The sequence below is a fragment of the Pogona vitticeps genome, chromosome 5 (genome assembly GCF_051106095.1).
Source record: "Pogona vitticeps strain Pit_001003342236 chromosome 5, PviZW2.1, whole genome shotgun sequence".
NCBI classification, from domain to species: domain Eukaryota; kingdom Metazoa; phylum Chordata; class Lepidosauria; order Squamata; family Agamidae; genus Pogona; species Pogona vitticeps.
Window position 1 is genome coordinate 43,863,820 of NC_135787.1, and position 21,431 is coordinate 43,885,250.

The 21,431-nt window shown below is 42.6% G+C and overlaps 1 protein-coding gene across 5 annotated transcripts in view; it reads left to right on the top strand.

The window, feature by feature from the left end:
• Window positions 1-21,431, top strand: part of DCLK2 (doublecortin like kinase 2) — a 126,051-nt gene that overhangs the window by 49,472 nt on the left and 55,148 nt on the right. For 3 of the 5 annotated variants that reach the window (XR_002299427.3, XM_078394772.1, XM_020781314.3), the window contains exons 3-5: window positions 13,292-13,394; window positions 17,543-17,647; window positions 20,564-20,611. Coding sequence is in view for 3 of the 5 variants with exons in the window: in XM_078394772.1 (XP_078250898.1) it covers window positions 13,292-13,394; window positions 17,543-17,647; window positions 20,564-20,611 (256 nt within the window). In the remaining 2 variants the exon portion in view is untranslated. The remainder of the gene's footprint in view (window positions 1-13,291; window positions 13,395-17,542; window positions 17,648-20,563; window positions 20,612-21,431) is intronic. The other 2 variants (XR_002299428.3, XM_020781315.3) reach the window with 1 other exon arrangement.

Here is a 21,431-nt window from a genome sequence, read left to right on the forward strand (position 1 = left end):
CAATCTACACTGCCCATGGCTTTACTGTAATCCATAAGATACATACTGATTGTTTTGTGGAAATTCTTTGATCTGCTTTAGTAGCCAACATATGTTTGTAATATGACGTCTATTATCTCTTCCTTTTCTTACTCCAGCTTGATTAGAGATGTGAAGAATACATGCAAAACTACTCACTCTCGATGAAGTAGGCTAAGTGCTGGTTATGAAATTTTTCTCGTTACACTTAAAAGTGAGACAGGGACTTTTCTTTTGTTCATTCTTTCCTTCTTTCCTCCATTGTTTGCAGTGAGGTTTCCATAGTGTGTGGTTGCTGTTACTGCACATAACTAACATTCCTAATAAAACTACACCAAAACACACAGCAAATAAAGAAGAAATAATTAGTTCATCAAGCCAAATCTTCCTCCATTGTCTCATGCCAACCATTCCCCCTTCTGTTCTCCATTAAATGCTTTGCACATTCTTAATGTCTGCCCTGTTCTTCCTATAGAAGGTAGAATGGAGTTATAAAAAGACAGAGGTAAATGGGTGGGTGATGAGGAAGCGGCATATTGAGATAAGCAGCCATCCTCAAAGTCTAGAATGAATGCCACTCTAGGTGAACCCCTGCTTTTCTCCTTGCTAGCCAGTAGTGTTGAGGTAAATGGGAAGTGAAAGTGCTCATCATGACAGTCCCCACAATCCTTCTGCAAGCAGAAAAAAAAATGCAGATACCTGAATCACTCCATATAAACAAATAAGCTCTAGAAATTTTTTCTTTACACAATAAAAGATCTTTTGTAAATCTAGTAGGTCTTTATTACCTCTCCAGATAAACTGCCCTCAAACATTTTACAGTACAACATATATAGTTTGCAACAACATACTGTAATTGGAAAATCCATTTTTCCCAGCTACTATATAGATTGAAGCTCAGGCAAGCCTGAGGAATGGTAGATGATGTCATAGTCCTTGCTTATCAGAAAGCCCCGAGGCTGCAACCCTCAAAGCTCTGGCCCATTACAGCACCGCTGTCACCCCTTAAACTGGAAATGGGGGCCTGAGATAGAGGTGGACTAAGGCAGGAGTGAGGGAAAGAAGCAGACACATATGTAATACCACCAGTGAGGAAGGAAAGTGATGTGCTCCTCTTTCTTTTCTATTTCTGTGGTGGAGTCTAGCATTACCAAGCAGTGGTGTTGCTAGAAGTGAAAGAGAAGACAAGGAAGAGAACAGGATCATATATATTGGTCTCCTGCTTCCTTTCCCCCAACGTGCCTCCCTCTCTGTGGGAAACCCATAGATTCTGGACCTACCACCAGCAGCAGGCCTTGCCCCTTGAGGACAAGCATAGCATGGCCATGAAGAAGTAGCTGAAATCTCAGGCCACTATTGGCTTGGGGCTGCTAATTGTTCATTTGCCATGCCTTCTGAGTTACTGACTCTAGCCTCTTTGGCATGTCTCTTTCTCTCTCCTTGCGTACTTGTTTGGCTTTAGGTTGAAGGGTGATTGTGTTAGCTACCAAGTGAGTGAGACAGGCACAGAGGCTGATGCTGTCTCTTCCAGTAGCTGGCAGAGTTCCTTGTTTATCCTTCACCACATCTCTTCTTCATTCCTGTGTTGTTTGCCACTGCTCCTTTTTGCCAGTGAAGGGAAGTGAAATCCAACCCCTCCTGAAAGAAAAAAGATAGCCATGAAAGAGCAGCAGCAACAGGTGCAGCTCCATCCAGGCAGCATGGGGAGTGAGAATCAATGACAAGTTAGCAATTTGCCCCGAAATTATTCTCACAAATGTGCAAACTGCTGACAGTTAAAGCAAAAAAATAGTTCACAGTCCAGCAGTGAGGGGGGAAATAATGTTTCTTGTTCTTGCTTCTAGAAAAGATAGGAGTCATGATTTACAGTCCTAACCAGGATCAAAAGGCCATGTGTCAAGTTCATGACCATCTCCTGAAGCTTACTTTCAAACAGACCTGCTCCTGAAGGCTAGATGCCTTTTTGGAGTGTTAAATGTGTGCAAGAGCTGCAGCTAGACAGAAAAATGGGTAGTCCTGTAGTATGTAACTTTAAATTGTCTTGCACAGCATCCACCATAAGTTACAGAATAGTCTTCCTGTCTTTCTGAATCCAGGTCGTAGCGGATTAAGATGTTGTGGTAAGAATGATCATTTGATTGTGTGTTTTTTTAGTGTAAGGAATAGCTGTTATAAAATGGGTAGACCTGGGAAAGGAGTAATTATATGTGGTCTTTAAGAAGCATTGTTTAAAAACAACATCTCTTAAAGTTGCTAGCTTTATAAAATAATTTTCATACTCAAATATTTATTCCACTCAAAGTCCACATCAAAAAGCAAAGAGAAGAGCTGCATCAGTCTTGATATAAACCTCCTAAAATAGCAAATACTTGTCCCAGGTTTTGCAACGTTTTCTTCATTTTCTATTTACTACTTTGCAACTTCTAAATACACAAAGAGATTTCCATATGCGTTAGATGATATAATAGGGAGACAAAGGAAAGTGAGTTAAAATCAGAGCTTTGGGTGTAGGTTTTTCTTTTGTGGCTTGCCATTGTGGGCGTATACACTTTCTGGCTTGTGTGTAATAAGCACTATAAAGGATGGATTGAATAATTTCCTGGCACGGTGAGAGGAAGCTTCTCTTAGGGTAAGGTTTAATTTTAGAAATACAAAAGAAAAATATTTACAAGAGTGCCATTTGTACAGAAAGAGGACCTTATCATGTACAAAGAACTTTTTCATGAATTTGTGCTGATCAAGCAGGAAGAGTTAAGTATTCGCCTTGTCAGACTGCATAGTTAAGCTGAGGTGAATTAATTTATTCTCCAGAAAAGCAGCCTAATGTTAGACATTTATCCTTTATCATGGGGTTATGCTAAAGCTAACCGAGTGTTGGGTGGAGAGAATGTTATGTTATTCAGCTTGATAATAGAATCAAGCAAATTCTCAGTGCTACATGTTTCAGCCTACAGATGGTCTTACTGTAAGTTCAGCCTGCTTTTATCTCTGGTTTAGCTGCCATGACAACTGCACTGCTTTCAAATGCCTTGCACAAATGATCTTTGAGAGAGCTGAAAGTCATTGATATTCTGAGTGTTTTTCTACTGCAGGCAGCAACAAACCTTCCATGTACTTGAGCCAATATTTACTATTATCAGAGAGGGCAATAAATGCAAATATTCTCTTTAGACAGCTGAATAAAAGAAAGAAAAGTAGATTTACATTCTTAATAAGAAATTAAACACACTTAACTAGGAGTTAAGCCTTATTAAATATATTGGGACATATTTCTCGAAGACCTTGTGCTATCCAAATATACCCTACTTTTGTGAAATGTTTATTCTTATTTACTATATTTATATCCTGCCTGTCATTCAATGAAGGGACTCCAAACAAGGAACAACAGCTAAAAAATTGCATATGTTTAAAATCAAAGTAAGTGAAGAGTTACTGTACCTTAAAAACATTAAACAGTCAGAGGGGTAGCATCCGGGGAGGGGCTCTAACCAGGATCAAAAGGGCCATGTGTAAATAGCATCTCCTGAAGGTTGCTTTGTAACAGACCTACTTCTGAAGGTTAGAAGACTCTGAAGTGTTTATTATTAATTTTTTAAGCTGACTTGGAGTGCAGTTCACACATGGGAAAAAAACTGAATTTGAATTGGGTTTAGCTTGTATGAAATCAGCTTTTTAAAAGATAGCTACACAATGCACATTGGAGCATGGGTTTTTTAAAATTTATTTTTGCATAGGAAGCATGTATTTTAGTTGGAAAGCAAGGTAATGTACTCAGTTACGGGGGGATAATTTTTTTGCAAAAGATATATTAAAATTTCCTCTTTTATTCAGATTTGAATATACTTCTCCTTTCAACAATGCTGGGGTTGGGGCTCTGGATCCCCATGTAATTCAAAGTCCATGTATAACTCTTATGCCCCCCCCAAATATAACTACAAAGCATAAACAGTTGATTCACACATGCACACGCACACATACACACAGAGAGAACATATGAGCTTACTGTATTAATTGTCCAGCACACCCCAGCTACGATATGCCAGGAGACTGGTGGCCACCTCACAGTCAATAGCAGACCCATCTTTCTCAGGTCATTTCCTGAGATGAATAAGTAGCATAGTATTTATTGAATGTTTATTTATTGAAATATTTATTTATTTTTGGAAAATGTATTTATTCATTTATTTAGTGGAAAAAATCTGTGTATAACTAAAACCTTGTGGTTCAAACCATGAAATTCAACGGAGCAGTGTAATACCTTGAGCCAGAGAGGCAATCATTTGTCTCTTTACCCACTTAGCCAGTCCTTCCTCTCCTATCTTATATTTTGTTCCTTTTTCTTTTCTGTAATTAAAGTCAGGGAGCTTTTTATTCTTTAGGAAAATAAGTTATATTTTATCTTTTTATCATTTAGTCTTCACATACGTTCATTGCTATCTTTTCAAAAATAATTGCTGGTTCCTTTCCCTTTATTTTAAAAAAGCTTCTTGCTCTCTTCACAGACCATCTGCTGTTGACATTAGAATATGCAAAGAAGGCCTACCACTTATTCGTAATTAGTGTGAGATAAACTGTCATGTAAAAAGCAATGTCTTCATCTGTCAAAGTCATGGCAAAGATGGAGGAATAAGCAAGGAGGAATAAAGGGTAGCTTTCCCATCTCCCATTGTCATCCAGATACAGTTAAGGGCTGGTTGTCACTGAGTGAGGAATACTTGCAACTAGGATAGAAACAGAGAAAGCAGGTTGTTTTTAAGCTTCAGTAGTAGATTTAAATTGAAAAAGAGAGAGAAGTATCATAAATATCAGATGCATTCATGCCCCATTTGAGGAGAACCAAAGACAGGGATGAGATAGCTGGGAAAGTTACCAGGCTATAAAAATAAATCATAAGGCAAATATAATTGTAAACAGAAACTGATATGTGTGTATTAAGTCCTTTGAAACACAAGGAAAGATATGTCAGATATCTTTTAGTCTTGTTTCAGAAGAAATATTGTTCTTCGTGGTCTCTGTGAATGCACACTAATGGGTTAATCTGTGCCTGCGCAGAGCAGCCTTGGAACTTTCCAGAGCTAGAGCACATGGTGCTGGGACCTCCCACACACTGGCTATAACCCTGGCACCAAGTGCCTCAGTTCCTTTCTTACCACCCCTGCAGCAGCTTTTTTAGGAACTTTCAAAAACCTTTTATCTACCTTACTTATGTTTGACCTCCCTGGCTTTGGTTTGGACAGTCAACCATTCTTCACTGTGAGTTTTTTGTCTGAAAGAATAAAAATGGACTGTTAGTACTGTTTAACAGTTTTTAATGGTGTTTATGGCCTCACCAGGCCTATTCAAGAGGTGCAAGGTCTGCTCAAACAAGATTCCCCTCTCCAATGGGCATTTTCAGTGCTTATTTTGTCTCAGAGAAGAGCACCAACCGGCTTTATGTACTTTTTGTAAAAACTTTACCAAGCCAGCCTTGAAATTGAGGCTTCAACCCTTGCACTACTTTCTTTGGGAGAAGTCCCTCTCGCTGTTTCAAGGAGCCCCCATGGATCCCCTACAGACTCAGCAACAGCCCTCAGTCATGGGATCTCCACCTGCCTCTAAGGCCCAGAAAGGTTCTAAAATGGTGGTCAAGCCCAAATCTTCCTCCTTGAGCTCAAGGTCGACGGGTGTGGCATCAACATCTAAGCCGCCCTTGGAGCCAATATTGAAGAAAAAGAAGACTCCGAAACCACCACAGGCGGCAGATGCATTGGCACCGATGCTGGAGATATCCCAGTGGCATTCGGTATGCCTTAGCTTGCCTTCGGGGGGCGAGGTGATGCTACCACCAGTGCCGGAGGCCCCGCCATCCCATGTGTCATTGACTATCCTGACTGGGGTAACACCTCGGTGGAGGTAACACAATTGGTGCAGGCTAGCCCACGATCCTCTCCAGGCTCAATTATGCGGCAACCTTCATTTTGCCGCCGGAATCTATACAAGTGGTGGTGCCTTGGAAGAGGACCCACAAGGGTAGGCATTTGGAGCCACCTATAGAGCCTGAGCCATACAGCCATCCATCGATGCCGGCGTGTGATCCTGCCCATTATGGCAAATGGCATTATTATGTATACCCTCCATATTTTGGATTGGAGGGGTTCAAGTCTGATCCAGAATTCTATTCAAGGGCCTACAGATATGACCCATACCATCAATATCGACTGTACCAGCCCTATTTGCTGTCTCTCTCTCTCCATCTCCCCCTCGACAGCGAAGGCTGGACAGCTATGCGGCTGGTGCCGACGATGATTATTTTACTCCCCCTCCACTTTGACCCCGTAAGAGGCATTTGCCTCTGGGCCCTTCTGCTGCTGGGAGTGCTAAGCAGCCGTCTCTTCTGGTGTTGGACCTGGAGAGCGGACAGCCAGACCTAGAGCACACACACCTTTCAGCTAAGGTGGATGCAAGTACTCTGTAGTCCCGGGCCAAGGGAGAGGCTTATCACTTTATCTGGTGCTGTCCCCCCTCTGCAGACCAGGACACCTTGGATTCAGACTCTCGCCAAGGGCGAGGAAGACTCGCCCCTTAATATTCCCACGTTGGCATTGGATGTTGCAGAAAACTACCCTTCGCCATCCAAGGATTATTCTTCATACTCTCAACTCATCCTTCGCATAGCGAGAGTCCTTGATCTCAATGCTGAGCAGCCTGCAATGAAGAAAATAGACGAGGTTTATGAAGACATAACCAAGGAACAGTCTCCCCCTCTCAGGCTTGGCTTTATACCATCTCTGTCGGAGCTTATGAGAGAGTCTTGGGTGAAACTGTCCTCCTCCTATCAAATTCCCAGGAGGTTGGAAAACCTGTACAAAACCTATGGGGAGAACACTGACTTCCTCCTGAAACACCTGCTTCCCAACTCCATCATGGTGGGTGCCATTCAGAACAGAGCACAAAATCACTCAACATGCTCACTCAATAATGACGTCATAAACTGGATGTCATTGGCTGAAGGATGTATTCATTGGCTTCCTTTGTATTTAGGGTTGCCAACTACTCTGCAGCCATGGGAGCATACCACCGCCACCTCTGGAACTTGCCATTGCCCGTCCTTGAGGCAGCTCCTGAGGATGTGCAGACCCAAGGCCTGTCTTATCACCAAGAGGCCATAGGGTTGGCTCGACAGGAGCATATTCCAGTGTGTCATATTCTGGATGCGGCATTTAAACAGCTGGCCACAGCTGTTTCCCTCCAAAGTCATGGTTGGCTCTGCTCTGCAGGAATCTCATAAGATATGAGGGCAAGAATAGAGGACTTACCATTTGATGGCATAGGCCTCTTTGATGAGAAGACCAATGAAAATTGTGGATAACCTGTTGAAACTGAGGAAGACTATTAGGTATTATTCTAGCCAGCAGTCCCGCCCCAGGGGATCCTGGGGTCGGCCTTATCAACAAAGGGGTTTCCAGGACCGCCAAAGGCCTCAAATTTCATGTTTTCTGCCCTCGTCATCCAGGCAAGTTGGCAGGCAGCACCCATGTCAGCAGGCATGCTGCCAGGACAAAAAATAAATAAATAAATAAATAAAAACAGGCAGTGGCTTTGACGCCTTTACCTTGTCGGTAGTTGACCATTCCGTTCGTGTGCCCCGCTTCTTTCACTTCTGGTGCACTATTGCATCAAGCTTCTGGTTTTTTTCCATCATAGCCAGGGGATACATCATTGAGTTTGATAGTCCTTCTATCACAGGCCACTTTCTATCCACCAACCCCTTGCCTCCTTTCAAAGAGGAAATCAGGGCCCTGCTCCAGAAGGATGCTATTGTCTGTTTGTGTCATCCCAATGTGTCAGTGGGATTTTACTCTGGATATTTTACCATCCCAAAGAAGGACAGGGACTTTGCTCCATCCTCGACCTCCGTAACCTGAACTGGTATATTACTCCTTGGCGGTTTTGTATGGTCTCTTTAGAGGCTACCATTCACATGCTTTGGCAAGGTGACTGGTTTACAGTTATAGACTTGAAAGATGCCTATTTTCATATTAGCATTAGATCACCACTAATTTCTCAGTTCTCGGTTGAAGGAGTAACACACGAGTTTAAGGCCCTTCCCTTTGGTTTGTCTACTGCACCTTGGGTTTTCACCAAGTTTATGGCCCCTGTGGTAGCACATTAAAATCTCCAAGTCATCACCGTGTCCCCCTATTTGGATGACTGGTTGCTCATAGCACAGTCTGAGTTGCAGGTGGAAAGACATACGGCACTAGCACTATCTCTGCTGTAGACCCTGAAGGTCACTTTGGAAAAGTCAACACTCCATCCTACTCAGCAAGTGGCTTATATTGGAGCAACCCTAGATGCCTTATCAGGTCAGCCTTTTCTCCCCTTAAATAGAATTTTGAAGATCGAGTCCATGCTATGCCTTTTTTGCCCAGGTATGTGGGTACCAGCCTCCCAAGTTCAGTGACTACTCAGCCTCATGGCATCCACCACAGCTGTGGTGCAGCATGCCCACCTAAAGATGAGGTCACTTCAAGTATGGTTCCTCTTGCTATTCTCGGTGGTGCTGGATCCTTCAAGCAAGTGCGTACAGGTCATGCCCGAAGTGGCTGCTCAGTTGACTTGGTGGAGCCATCCTTCAGATAGAAAGATAACCACAGATGCCAGCCCGACAGGCTGGGGCGCTCACATGGGCTCTTAGATGATCCACGGCCTCTGGTCATTGGCAGAAATACACATACACATCAACCAGTTAAAATCCCTGGCAATTATCAAGGTGTTTCAAGTATTTGAGAGCCACCGGTTGGCCAGTGTGATGATCACCTTTATGAAGCACCTACTTTTTGTGCCCTCACAAAGGTTCCAGTCTTTGTTTTCCTTACTGCCACCAGTGGATTACCTCTATCCACAATATAAAAGACATTTGTCCAAACACTTGTCTGGTAAATGCAAACAGAACTTATTTATTGAAGTGTAGCAAAGTTAATAATAATCACAGATGCTCTTCAGATATTCATTATACACAAGCAAATCATTCACAGGTCTCTCTATACATACTTTCTTCTTTTATATAATTGATTACCGCCTTCTCTATCTATTTATCTTAACCAGCTTAGCTCTATTAATATCTGTTCCTTCTCTCTCTGACTCTCTGACTCTGACTAACTCTTGACTCACTCCTGACTGACTCTTGACTGACCGACCCCTCCTCTCATGCTCTGCCTCTCAACACATTAGCATATACATGAATAATACATGACTTATACCTAACAAAAGGGTGAACACTACAGCCGGGTAGTCCAAGTCGCGACAGAAAACACAGCAGCAGTGTTTTACACCAGCAAGCAGGGGGGCACCCACTTGCTTCATCTGCTTTATCTTGCCATCAACCTTTAGGACTGGTGCTTCATGCGCCACATCTACCCAGAGGCAGTCCATGTGGCAGGTGAGGGGAATGCTCTCGGGGATCACCTCAGCAGGCTCCAGTCCTGTTCTCACAAGTGGTCTCTAGATGACACCGTTTTCCAACAGCTTTGCCATTGTTGGGGCACTCTACAGCTGGACATCTTTGCGGCTCAGGACAACAGGAAATGTAAGGCCCACCTGCTCCGGGGCGGGAATAGGCCACCGCTCCCTGGGGGGTGCCTTTATTTTTAGCTGGACTTCACACCTGCTCTACATGTTTCTTCCTATTCCACTTTTACAGAGAACTATTGTGAAAATCCAGCAAGACAAATGAATCCCATTCTCATAGCCCCCTAGTGGCCCCTCCCTCCATGGTTCTCGGCTCTCCAAGACAGGGCATCGGATTCCATCAGGCTGGCACTCGTTCCCCACCTGCTGACCCATGACCAAGGCAAGGTCTTCCATCCAGACCTGCAGTTTCTTTACCTGATGGCATGCAGGCTTCCCCGTCTATAGCAGAGGTTCTCAGTCTAGCACGAAAGCACTCCACCTCCCTGATATATGCCTATAAGTGGAAAGCTTTCTGTAAGTTTATGACATCCTGTCACTTACCAGTCAGCCCAACATCCCTCAACGCAGTCCTGCAGTTTCTGCTTCACTTGTTTTGGTGGGGTCTCTCCCAATCAACTCTAAAAGTAAATATGGTGACTATAGTGGCCCACCAGCCATCTTCCTCTCAGGCAGCTGCACTCTTTCAGCACCCAACTCTGAAACAATTTTTGTGAGGGCTAAGGAACATGCGCCCAGCCTACAGGCCTCTCACGCTGCAGTGGTCACTTCAGCTGGTCCTTAATAGGCTTATGAAGCCTCCTTTGAACCCTTAGCTTCAGTGTCAGATCGCCTTTTGACCTTGAAGACCGTCTTTCTTCTTTCAGTTACTTTGGCTCGAAGGGCAGGGGAGATAGCTGCCTTAAGGATGGACCCTCCATTCCTCCAATTTCAGCCTGACAAGGTGACCCTATACGCAGACCTCTCCTTCCTACCTAAGGTGTCATTTTATTTTCATTTTAAGGCAGCCAGTTATGCTGCCCGCCTTTTCCCCAGCACCTACCCCACCACTGGAGAGAGTGTTGCACTCCTTAGACCAGGGGTCAGGGTACTTTTTTACTTTTTACCCCCTACAAAATTTATATACACCGACATTACCCCCTTGATTTGAAAGGGTCTCGGCCACGTGTGGCCAGTCGAGCACCACCACCACCACCTCCTTCTCCTCCACCTGGCGAGGCTGCGCTCAGTCCTTGGCACTGCGGGGGCGGCTCCCTTTCTCCGCCAGTGGGTGGCTCGTGGGCAGCTGTCGAAGAGCAGCAAGTGGCTCGCCCACTGGGGGTGCCTGGTGCTGCCTACCGCTCCGGCACCAACAGCTGCTCACCAGGGCAGCCACATCGGGCCTTGGTGTCAGGGCTCTGGCGGGCTTCCCCTTCGAAGTGCCATGAAAGCTGCCACATGGAGGGCGAGAGGCTCTGCCAGGCCCGGCCGACCGACATGGAGGCACTGCCGAAGGAAGCCGTGCGCCTGGGCGAGCGCTCCTGCCGCCTGATGGGCTCGGATGGGGACAGGGCATGGGGAGGTGTCCCAGAGCCAGGAGGCTGATACTGGCCGCCCCCCTCTGCTATGATCCACCTCTCCAGGCACTGGAAGAAGAGGCTCCTCCTGGCCGGGGTGCCCCGGCCTTGCCCTCCACCATGGCTGGCCCCACCGCCGCTGCCTTGGCTGCCGTACACCATTGATTGGGGCCGGTCACTGGCCGCCATCCACTGTGGCTCGGTTGCAGCCGGGCCAGAGAAGGGGGCAGGAAGGGGGCAATCGGGCAGCCAGTGACCTGCCTCTGGGCAGAAGAGGAGGAGGAGGGAAGGCATTAGGGTCGCATCTCATTACCCCAAGGATTTTCATTTTTATCCCATTTTTACCCTTGTTCGCTGACCACTGCCTTAGACATTAAGTGGGCTCTCTTATTATGTTCATCAAACTGCTACCTTCTGCACTTCAAAAAGACTCTTTGTAGCCTTCCATGGCCCTTCTAGAAGGGTGCCGGCCACCTCTCAGACCATCTCCAGGTGGATTGTGGTGAACATACGAATTGCCTACTAGCTGGCTCAGACACCTCTCCCAGGCACAGTTAAAGCACACTCAACAAGGGCTGTAGCCTCTTTGACTGCTTTTTGTCGAGGGGTGGACATGGCGGACATATGTAGAGCTGCCACATGGGCCACATCATCCACCTTCGTGTGCCACTACTGCCTTGACGTCCAGGCCAGGTCTGAGACTGCAGTGGGTTGTGCTGTCCTGTCTTCTGTGTTCTTGTGACATCCCTCCTCTGGGTAAGTGAGCTTGCTAGTCATACATTAGTGTGCATTCACAGAGATCATGAAGAAGAAAAAGAGGTTACTTACCTGTAACTCTGGTTCTTCAAGTGGTCATCTGTGAATTCATACTCCCCGCCCTTCCTCCCCGCTATCCATAACATGTGCTATTATATGCTGTGTAGCTGCATACAGTTCTGAGGAAATGAGGCATTCGGTGCCGGGGGTGGAGTTATAACCAGCATGCGGGAGGTCCTGGGACCATGTGCTCAAGCTCTGGAAAGTTCTGAGGCTGCTCTGCGCAGGAACAGATTAACCCATTAGTGTGAACTCACAGATGACCACTCAAAGAACCAGAGTTCAGGTAAGTAGCCTCTTTTTATTATTTCTATTTATGTTTTCGCTCTGCTGCACTCCACGTGTGGGTTCTTCGAAGGAAGCTGTCAGTTGAGAATGAGTGAGATGACTCACAAAAGTGCCTGTGAGATGGGCAAATATATGTGTCAATAGTCCCCTGAGAACACCTGTAGAGAATGGGGGTGGCCATTGTGATGCTTGGTTGTGTTAAATGTATCAATTTATGTAAGAATGACAAGTGACTTGCTTAGAGTGTATAAACATAGTAAGTAAGTGAGGAGTGTGGCTGAGTGTGGCGCATGGAGTGGTTGGCAAGAATGTTTTTTATTGATTGGATAGGAAGGGAGGGGGAGAGAGAGAGAGGAGAGCCAATTAGAGCAGGTTGGTGAGGATTGAACTGAAAAGAGTGGGGGAATAGATAAGAATTAGATTAAATTTAGAAATAAAACTTCATTTTACCAAAATTGCTTCTGAAATAAAAGTTACTCGGTTTAGTTCAAGCCAAGTGGTTCAACATGTTGATTAGCTGAGGGTTGACTAGGTGGTGGGAATGGTAAATGCAAGAAAGAGAACAAAAATAACAGACACATCGGAGTAACTAAGTGTTGGTGGCAGTGACTGGTGAAGACTGTAAAAGAAAAGGATGTTAGAATACATTATTATTCCTTTAGAAGAGGTAACACCATAGTCTGTGCTAGGTGCCACAGCATTTTTGTCTTCTTTATTTTTTCTTTTTCTTTTATTATTCCTGTGAGTTTGGGCAGATCCAGGTCTAATAGGTCAAATGGCAAGTTAAAGAGATATTGGACATATTATGAGTTTAGGGTGTGACAAGAATGCATGCAGTTGTGCTTATGTGTGGAAACATTCATACTTGTGTACACATATCCATATTTATGCATTCCACATGCATTCTCATCTACTTAAACGCTTGGCAGAAGTTGCTACTGACTACACATTCCATGAAAAAAACAAAATTTGCTGCCTGGATCCAAGACAGGTTAGGAGTACAAATATATTTTCCTTATATTAAAGACTTGTGCTTAATATTTTCAAATATGGGCACAACAATAATGCCTCTTGTAATGCAGAATCATACCACAAAATAAAAACTGTTCTTAGTTTATATGGTTTACTGAGAAATTATTTGCTTTGTGCTGTCTTTTTAAAAGGTTACCTGCTTGCAAGACTTTTTTGGTGATGATGATGTCTTCATTGCTTGTGGACCTGAGAAATACCGTTACGCTCAAGATGATTTTGTACTGGACCACAGTGGTAAGTAAGTCTATGTGTTTTACGTTGGTTATTCTGAATCAGGATTCCAATTACGCTAGTTTGTACATACTTATTACCACGGCAGCTGCCCCTTCCCCCAAAAAGGGTTTTTGGCCTTGTTGCATTGATAATGATTGAAAGGTATAGTTGCAACTGTCTCCGTCACTCAGATTATCCAGTTAGACACTGATTCCCACAGAGGTCTAGTGTATTATTAGAGATCCTTGGTCAGGGGATTTCATGATTTATGTAGGCTAAGTAACCCCTTCTTAAAAGATGCACAAAGTCCAAAAACAAGGTTGCTAATCTTTTTATTGGTCCACTGAAACATCATAAACAACCCAAAGGGTTTGGCTGGGAGGTGTAGTGTCATTTTCATATATGTACTGTATGTGGTTATACACTTTCAGTAAAAATGTTTTTAAAAAACATGCATAATGAAGGTGCAAAAACAACTGGGAAGGAGATGTGGCATGACCTTTTTATGTGGAATCACAGATTTTCAAGGGTGTGAAGCTGGAACAAAGCAAAATCTCAGACACAAATCAGTTGTGAATAAATTTAGTCATTCTAAATTCACATCATACTCCCACTGGAAAAACACACACAGTATGCCTCAGTGATTTATAAGGGAATGTGAAAGCTCCCTTAAAAAGTCAGTTTTGAAATGTGTTGTTAGTATCAAGTTTCACCTCAGGGGATGTGGACTTGATTTTCTCCCTCTCTGCCGACAAAGAGACGAACAGTCATGCAGTGAATCCTCTACCGTCCTATGTTGAAGTACAGTACACAGCTCCTGCTTTGGTTGGGAACAGAAGTAGAAACACCCAGAAACATGGCATTGCTTATATCCAAAAAGATGAAGATTTTAATTTAGTGGCACAGTAAGCAAATAACCCTTAGCTGAAGCCAGCGGAAGTGTAAAAGGAAAATAGAGTTTTCTCAGTGTAGTACAGCCCTTCTGTGCATGTGAAAAATCCTCTTCCTCTGGATGCAGATCCTACTCAATTTAGAGTATTTTTGTAGTAATAAAACAAACAAACACAGTCATGCAGTCTATGGGCAAAATATCAGAACAGATTGTGGTAATATTTGTATTGCATAATTAAAATATAAATAGGACTGTCCATCAGGCTTGCCATTGCTTAGCTTAGGTAGGAGGAGAAATTTAAAAGATGAAAAAAAAAACTTCTGCCTGGATGTTGACGTTTACTGCATTTAAACAAACATTCCAGGATGGAGACAGCAAATATAAAGAAATGTAAGTATCACCTGTGTTCATGATAATCAGGTGACAAAATGACTTGTGAAGATGAAGAACTATTAAGTGCAATAGACGTGTATTTAGAAACAAAAATGTTGTTTTTGCAACAACAGCTCAAAATAAAATCGAACATAGATTATGCCAGGGTTTGTTTGGGGTTTGTGTGTGTGTGTGTGTGTGTGTGTGTGTGTGTGTGTGTGTGAGAGAGAGAGAGAGAGAGAGAGAGAGAGAGATAAAAATTCATCACAGCTCAAAGCAAATGACTCTTCTGTATTTATCTATAGTTGCTTACATTGAAAGTGGTTTCTACCATTATTGGCTAAGAAATTTGAATCACATACAGTGCATAATAAAACATGAAACCAAGAAATTAATAGCCATGTGCTATAAAAAAATTTTAATGAATTTTTTCTGCCACTAATAAGGGACATTTTTGTACAGCATATATGGAATGTGCATTGTCTCTACCACCCCAGTCTGGTTCTTGCTGTAGTAAGGATGTGCAGACTGGTCTCTGACCTGCCTTTGGATGACATTGCAGCATGATTCCTTGTCTGTGTCTGTATTTCTGTATCTAAAGATTTCCAATTAAAACTCAGTTCTCTTTGAAAATCCTATTCATGAATGGGGAAGTGTAAATAGACTATGATCTGGGAGGACTACACATTGCCATCAATTTTTGGAATATCTTAGGTCATAGGTACTGGGTCTAGTGTGTTGTATTGCAGGTACAGATTTGCACATTTTTATGTGTGAGCTACAGCCACCTCCAAAGTAATGTTTGCACTTCAACCAGAAAAGGACTACTCTGTCAGTGCTGTCTATGCAAAGCGGCAGCAGTATTTGGCAGAAGTGGATATACAGTATGTAATTTTTATCTCTCAGTGGATCCTATACAAGTAAACTTGCTACGGAGGCCACTTCCTTCACCTCACCACCTGTGTGGCTACAACCCTTTTATGGATCTTCTTCCCCCATGAGTGCCTTTTCACTTGATCCTCTGCAAGGAAAGGTGTTGCAAAGACTGTTCCCTATCATCCCCACACACATAAAGACAGAGAGAGACTTCATGGATCCTCTCCTCCCACTGTGACTGCCCAAAGGGTGGTTCAGAGGCCATTCCTTGTCAGCTCTTCCCTGCTGGGATCTGAGCATTGCAAAGCTGTTGTAAAGATAATTTTTGATTTTTGATTAAGCTGTCTGTGGATGAACTTAGGATGTTGAAGTTTCAGGGCCTGTATTTAAATTAAAGTTCCAATGTGAATAAGGAAAGTTTCATGCAGGGATTTTATATCACTTTGCAAGTGGATCGAACCTACTGGATGGCTTTCTTTTTAGCACTGTGTTGTCATAAGCCTGATAGTAGCTTGTTTACAGTATGAAGCATTGGGAACTGGGTTAGCTGTTTCTTTGCATGTCATTACGGGTTAGGTACTAGTGTCATACTTGATTCTGCCTTTTATTTGCTGCTTCGGGAAAGGCTAGACCAGAAGGCAATCCAAAACAAGCATGTTGGTTTGTTTCCATTTGTAGAAGCGAGAAAAACTCAGAAAATAGAATCCTCATTTCAAAGAAAGAGCAATGTTAGGAGATGGATGAAGACATCTGCCTGTCTTGGTGAAGAAAACTGGAAAACCTTTGTGGCCAGAGGGACTGAAAGGGCTAATGCCACAGAAACTGGGCTCTTCTGTCTCTGATGAAGTAGTTATGGCTACAGCTGAACAGGGAGATGGTTAAGGAAGGGAATCTACAGCCATCCAGTGAACTTGGTAGGAAGCTGATGTCTAGAGGTATCCCACTTAATATAATCAAGTTAAGCAACCCGAAGCTGGGGGGCACCCTAGAGTTTTATTGTTGGCATTGTTCAAGTGACTCTTACGTACCTATTTCCTGTAGATCATCCAGGGTTAGGTTGTGAGTTTAGCTGCTTCATGGCCACACTGCTTTCTAAAGTATTTTCTGCCTCCCCCATTTCACTTGGGTTTACCTGGCCTGCAAAATATCCAGTTTCTCTCTGTGAATTATTGTTAGTTACTCCATGGATACTGGATAGGAACTGATGCCATTCTCTTGCAGGATTCCTTATCAGCACATAGAAAAATCTTTACTGCTTCATGTGCAAGGTTACGTTCGGCAGTCCTGTGCTCCTTGTGCCTGAAGTGTTATCCTCTGCAGGATATGTTGCTCTTGGAACATTAACACTCTTAACTGATCTCTTTCAAATGGTTATGTAAAATGCCGTAAAATCAGCAAAGGGAATCTGAGACTGTCAGACATAATCTTGTGCAGGAAATTGACATGTGGGGGAGCGGTGGCAGAAAATCCAGTGCTCAACATTTCTGCTCCAGGAAATCTGGTCTCTGTGGGGTTCCTGAGGTATACTCTGTTAGAGGAAAATGTCAGAAATTGCTCAGATTAAGAAAAAAATAGCCCTCATTAACCTCCATACATTTGCCTCCTCCTTGATGTTAAAGAAGTAAGCAGACAGGAGATTCTTGTTGGCAGAATAGTTAAAGTTACAATTAGAAAGACACTGGTTGGAACAGGTAGGTTTAATTTCAGTCAGATTGGTAAAGCCTGTAAAATAATAAACTATTATGCCAGCTGGGACAAAGTTTAACAGGAAACATAAATTTTCTCTTTCTCATTTTAAAGTCAAACAAACAAAAAACAAAGCTAGTTTCAAAGCAGCTTTAAAAATGGCTAGCTTCTTCAAAACCCAAATGTTTGTGGATTTATAAACTGCCTATCATTTGAATAAAACTGATTAACAAATGACAATGTTTGAGTGTAAAAATATATGCTGCTTTAGGTGGCTTTATTTGAAGTGTTGGCACACTGAAAATATATTATTTTTTCCTGCTATTTTTTGGTTTCTTTACAGAATGTCGTGTTATGAAATCATCCTACTCCCGTTCATCTGGGATGCAAAAGTATTCTGGATCTAAAAGTCCTGGACCTTCACGTAGAAGCAAATCACCTGCTTCAGGTACCCACTTTAACGGGGAAATGTGCATTTACAATTTATGGTATTTTTCTCTGTATAAGATGCCCCCATGTATAAGACACACACCCCAATTTTCTAACCCAAAATTCAGAAATCAATATTTTAAACATTAGAAAGGAACACATTTTTAGCAACTAGTCAACATTTACATACCACTACTATGATATTATGCATCACACTTAGCTGAGCAAATCCCTTCATTCAGCCTCTTTTGCATAACTCAGTGATGGCGAACCTTGAGCCTGAGTGCCCAAACTACAACACAAAACCAACGTATATATTTCAAAGTGCCAACACAGCAATAAAACCTGAATACTGAGGCACTATCACTATCTCCCAGGGAAAAAATGATGAAACTGAGGTTGTCCTACTTGGGCACATATTGAAAAGACAGGATTATCTAGAAAAGACATTTCTAGAAAATCCTGTCTTTGTGGAAGGCAGCAGAAAAAGATGAAGGTGAAATATGAGATGGACAGACTCCCTAAATAAACCACAGGCTTGAGTTTGGAAGAGTTGAGCAGGGCACTTGAGGACAGGTCATTTTGGAGATTGTTGTTTCATAGGGTCACCATAAGTAAGAGGCAACCTGGAGCCAAAGAGGGTGGGCTTCAGAACTTGCACCCCACCACCCACACCTCTTCTTCCTTCCTTTCTCTGTAGTAGGGTCTCCCCCTTATTGCCAGGGGGAGGGATCAATCCCAAAGGAGGAGGAAACACCAGCAACCCCTCCGCCCTTCTCTCTGCCTCTTTCCCCTTCCTAGGGAGAAGAATGGTTATGAGCGCTTGGTCTCCAGAGAGGTTAGAGCTCTCCTTGGAACTGGAGACGCAATGCCTGGAGCAGCTCCGTCTCATGTCCACTATGGAGGAACATGGGAAGGGGGGCATAGAGTGAAGAAACTGCTCCCCAAATCAGAGCGAGGCTAGAAGTTGCTAGAAATCCCTGTCACTGCTTTCCCCCTCCCAGGCTCTGCCCACCCAGCTCTCAGAGGCTCCCTCCCCTTAGTCGCTCACACAGAAACAAAACACATTACGAGTCCCTGTTGTATCTGAGCACTCCTTACAGCTCCACCTCCAACGAGGTGTGTTCCAATTGGTTTGTTAAGCATCAGGTGACATCAGTTACATAAGGCTCGTGACTGGAGGAAGGTAAGTCTCCTGACTGGAGGCAGCTAAGCCTCTTGATTGAAGGAAGCCTGTTGGCAGAGGCAAGATATGGGCTGTTTTGTTCTCTACTCAGCTTAGTTCTATGTATAGGATGACCCTCAATTTTTAGTCTAAAGGTTTTAGACAAAAGGATTGCCTTATACATGGAAAAATAAGGTATTTTAAAATGTTTATGCCCCATCTTTTCTTAAATTCTAAATAGTTCTCCATAAATAAATATATACAATTTAAAAAATTCTTCTGTAGCATAAAACAAAAAGCAGTTACAAAAAGAATGTAACAAACGGGAGTAAAAAAAGTATTTTTAAAAACAAGGCTAATTAAAACAACATATAAGTTAGCACTTCTTTCATCTCCAAGGGAAAAATGGACAAGGGCTTCTAAGAAACGTCTCAGTATGCAAATAAGGTTATGTGGAAGGAAGCAGACTAATGTACCTTGTGAGGTATGCTAGGCCTGGAGACTTTAAGGAACAAAGGACTACAAATTGTGCTAGAAACTGAGAATCCAGTGATGGTTTTTGTGTTGTATGGCATTTTATCATACATCATAGCTAAAAAGCTGAGCTGCCATTGTCCTTTTTTCTCTTCGTGCTCAAAGTTTTGCCTCTCCATGGCCCCTCCTTCATGTTTATGATTGTAAACCCCCAGTGTAAATGATGCTCGACAGATGTCAAAAAAGAAAGGAAAAGAAAAGAAAAAAGTTTCTTCTCCCTAGTGAGGATTACATCAGAATCTTCAGAAGCAGAACTGAAAGATGAATAAGAATAAATATATACTTTTCTCTGAATAAAGGCACACTTTGGCTTAATCACTTCCTGCACTCTGCTTTTCTCTTCAAGGCCCACTGCTTCCATAATCCCTTTGTCTGTTTGTTCCATTGCCTCAACTCTTCCCCCCCCCCCCGTGTCCCCACTCTACCTCATCTCCCACTTCGATTCTTGATTTTTGAGATCCTCTGCTTGACCTAAATTCTTGCTTACATCAAGTGATATTAAGTTTTGATTTAGTTATGTTTTGAACAATTGGGTAAAACTCACATCGTTTTTTTTAAGTTAGCGTTTTGTAGAAGTGATTTGCGCATAGGTGAATGTGTAACTAATTAGATTGAGGTCTGTTTATTGTTGAACAGCTTTCTGATTAAGCATCTGTCACCCATTGCTACCTTCTGCAGCTCTGGAATTTTAAAGTTTGCAAATAAATGAAAGCATAGGCATCCTATCAATTTACTTAGTCTGCATGTCGGAGAAACTTGGAAATATAGGTTTGTTGGCTTTTATATAGAAAAGTCTTATGAGACCTTCTTCCAGATTGAAGATGGACAGTTTAGTCACTGATTATTCTAATAATAAGCAGTTTGATCCACTTTCCAACATGACCCAATATTGGTGAATGGCCTGAAGAAGTGGACATGAACCATAAAAGCTTGCTGATTGTTTGATTCTCTTTAGTGGTCTAATAAAGATATCTACCCCTGAATCTCCAGCTTGGCATCCTTCCTTTTTCTTTTTAACAACTTGAGCACATTCATATGGTTTAGTTTTCCTGAATCTGCACTTATTAAGACTTAGGTTGTTTGAAAGGGCTACACACACAAATAAACATGGGTCTACTACAAACCTTGTTGGAAAACGAAGTCTCCCTCCACCTTTTAAAACTTTACTTTCTTTTCATGTCTATGAATAACCTCTCTCCTGTCTTTTCCCATATTTTGTCAATTGAATGAACACAGTAAAGAGGAGTGGCCACTCCAGTGCTTACTCTTCAGCAAAATCCCCAGGTGAGCCATTGCAGTTATGGCTTTGTACCACCACCTTGTTGCCTACATTTTTATTTTGTCCCTCCCATTTCTGTCTACATATTACTTTGCACTGTACTGTTTTATGATTTGAAAAATCAAGGCATGGAGGTTTTACATTAGATCATAGAAGCTAAGAGTTTAAGAGATAGTTACATCTAATTCAGATATCTGTGGATAGCATGGTAAAGCTATTAAGGTATAAGCTCACCAGTGGACAGAAGTTGCTGGGCAATATGTTTTTAAATCCAATCAATACTGGCTGAGTAACAGAATTTCTGAAATTTGACAACTGTATGTAACCATAGATATAATTATAATTCAGAATTAAATAAAACATACTTTAAATCTGTACGTCTGCTTATTTTAAAAAGTTTACCAATGGTAATGCTTTAGTTAGAATAATGTATGAACTATTTAGTATTAACAGGTAATACTCAGCAACCATGTTTGACAATATCTGATGTACAGTGCAAATGTTCTAGTTTGCAATAGATGAAATGTAGTCAAAGCAAGCTCTTTTGTAGCATATATTGTAAGCATATATACTTACAGTATAAGTCAGTCAGCCCTGTAAATAAGCCTGCAAAAGATTATGCATTGCTAGACTTCTAAGATGCTAGCAAACTTTATTTCCACATTGGTGTTGGATGTGGAAGAAAGGAAGGCCTCCTTTCTTCCATGGCTAGCACAGAATGTTTGGGCTGTCTTCTGCTAGCCGCCTATAGCTTGTATGACATTTCTTGTCACCTCATGGAAGTTGGTAACCTTCATGCACCAGGATAAAATAATTTACACCATT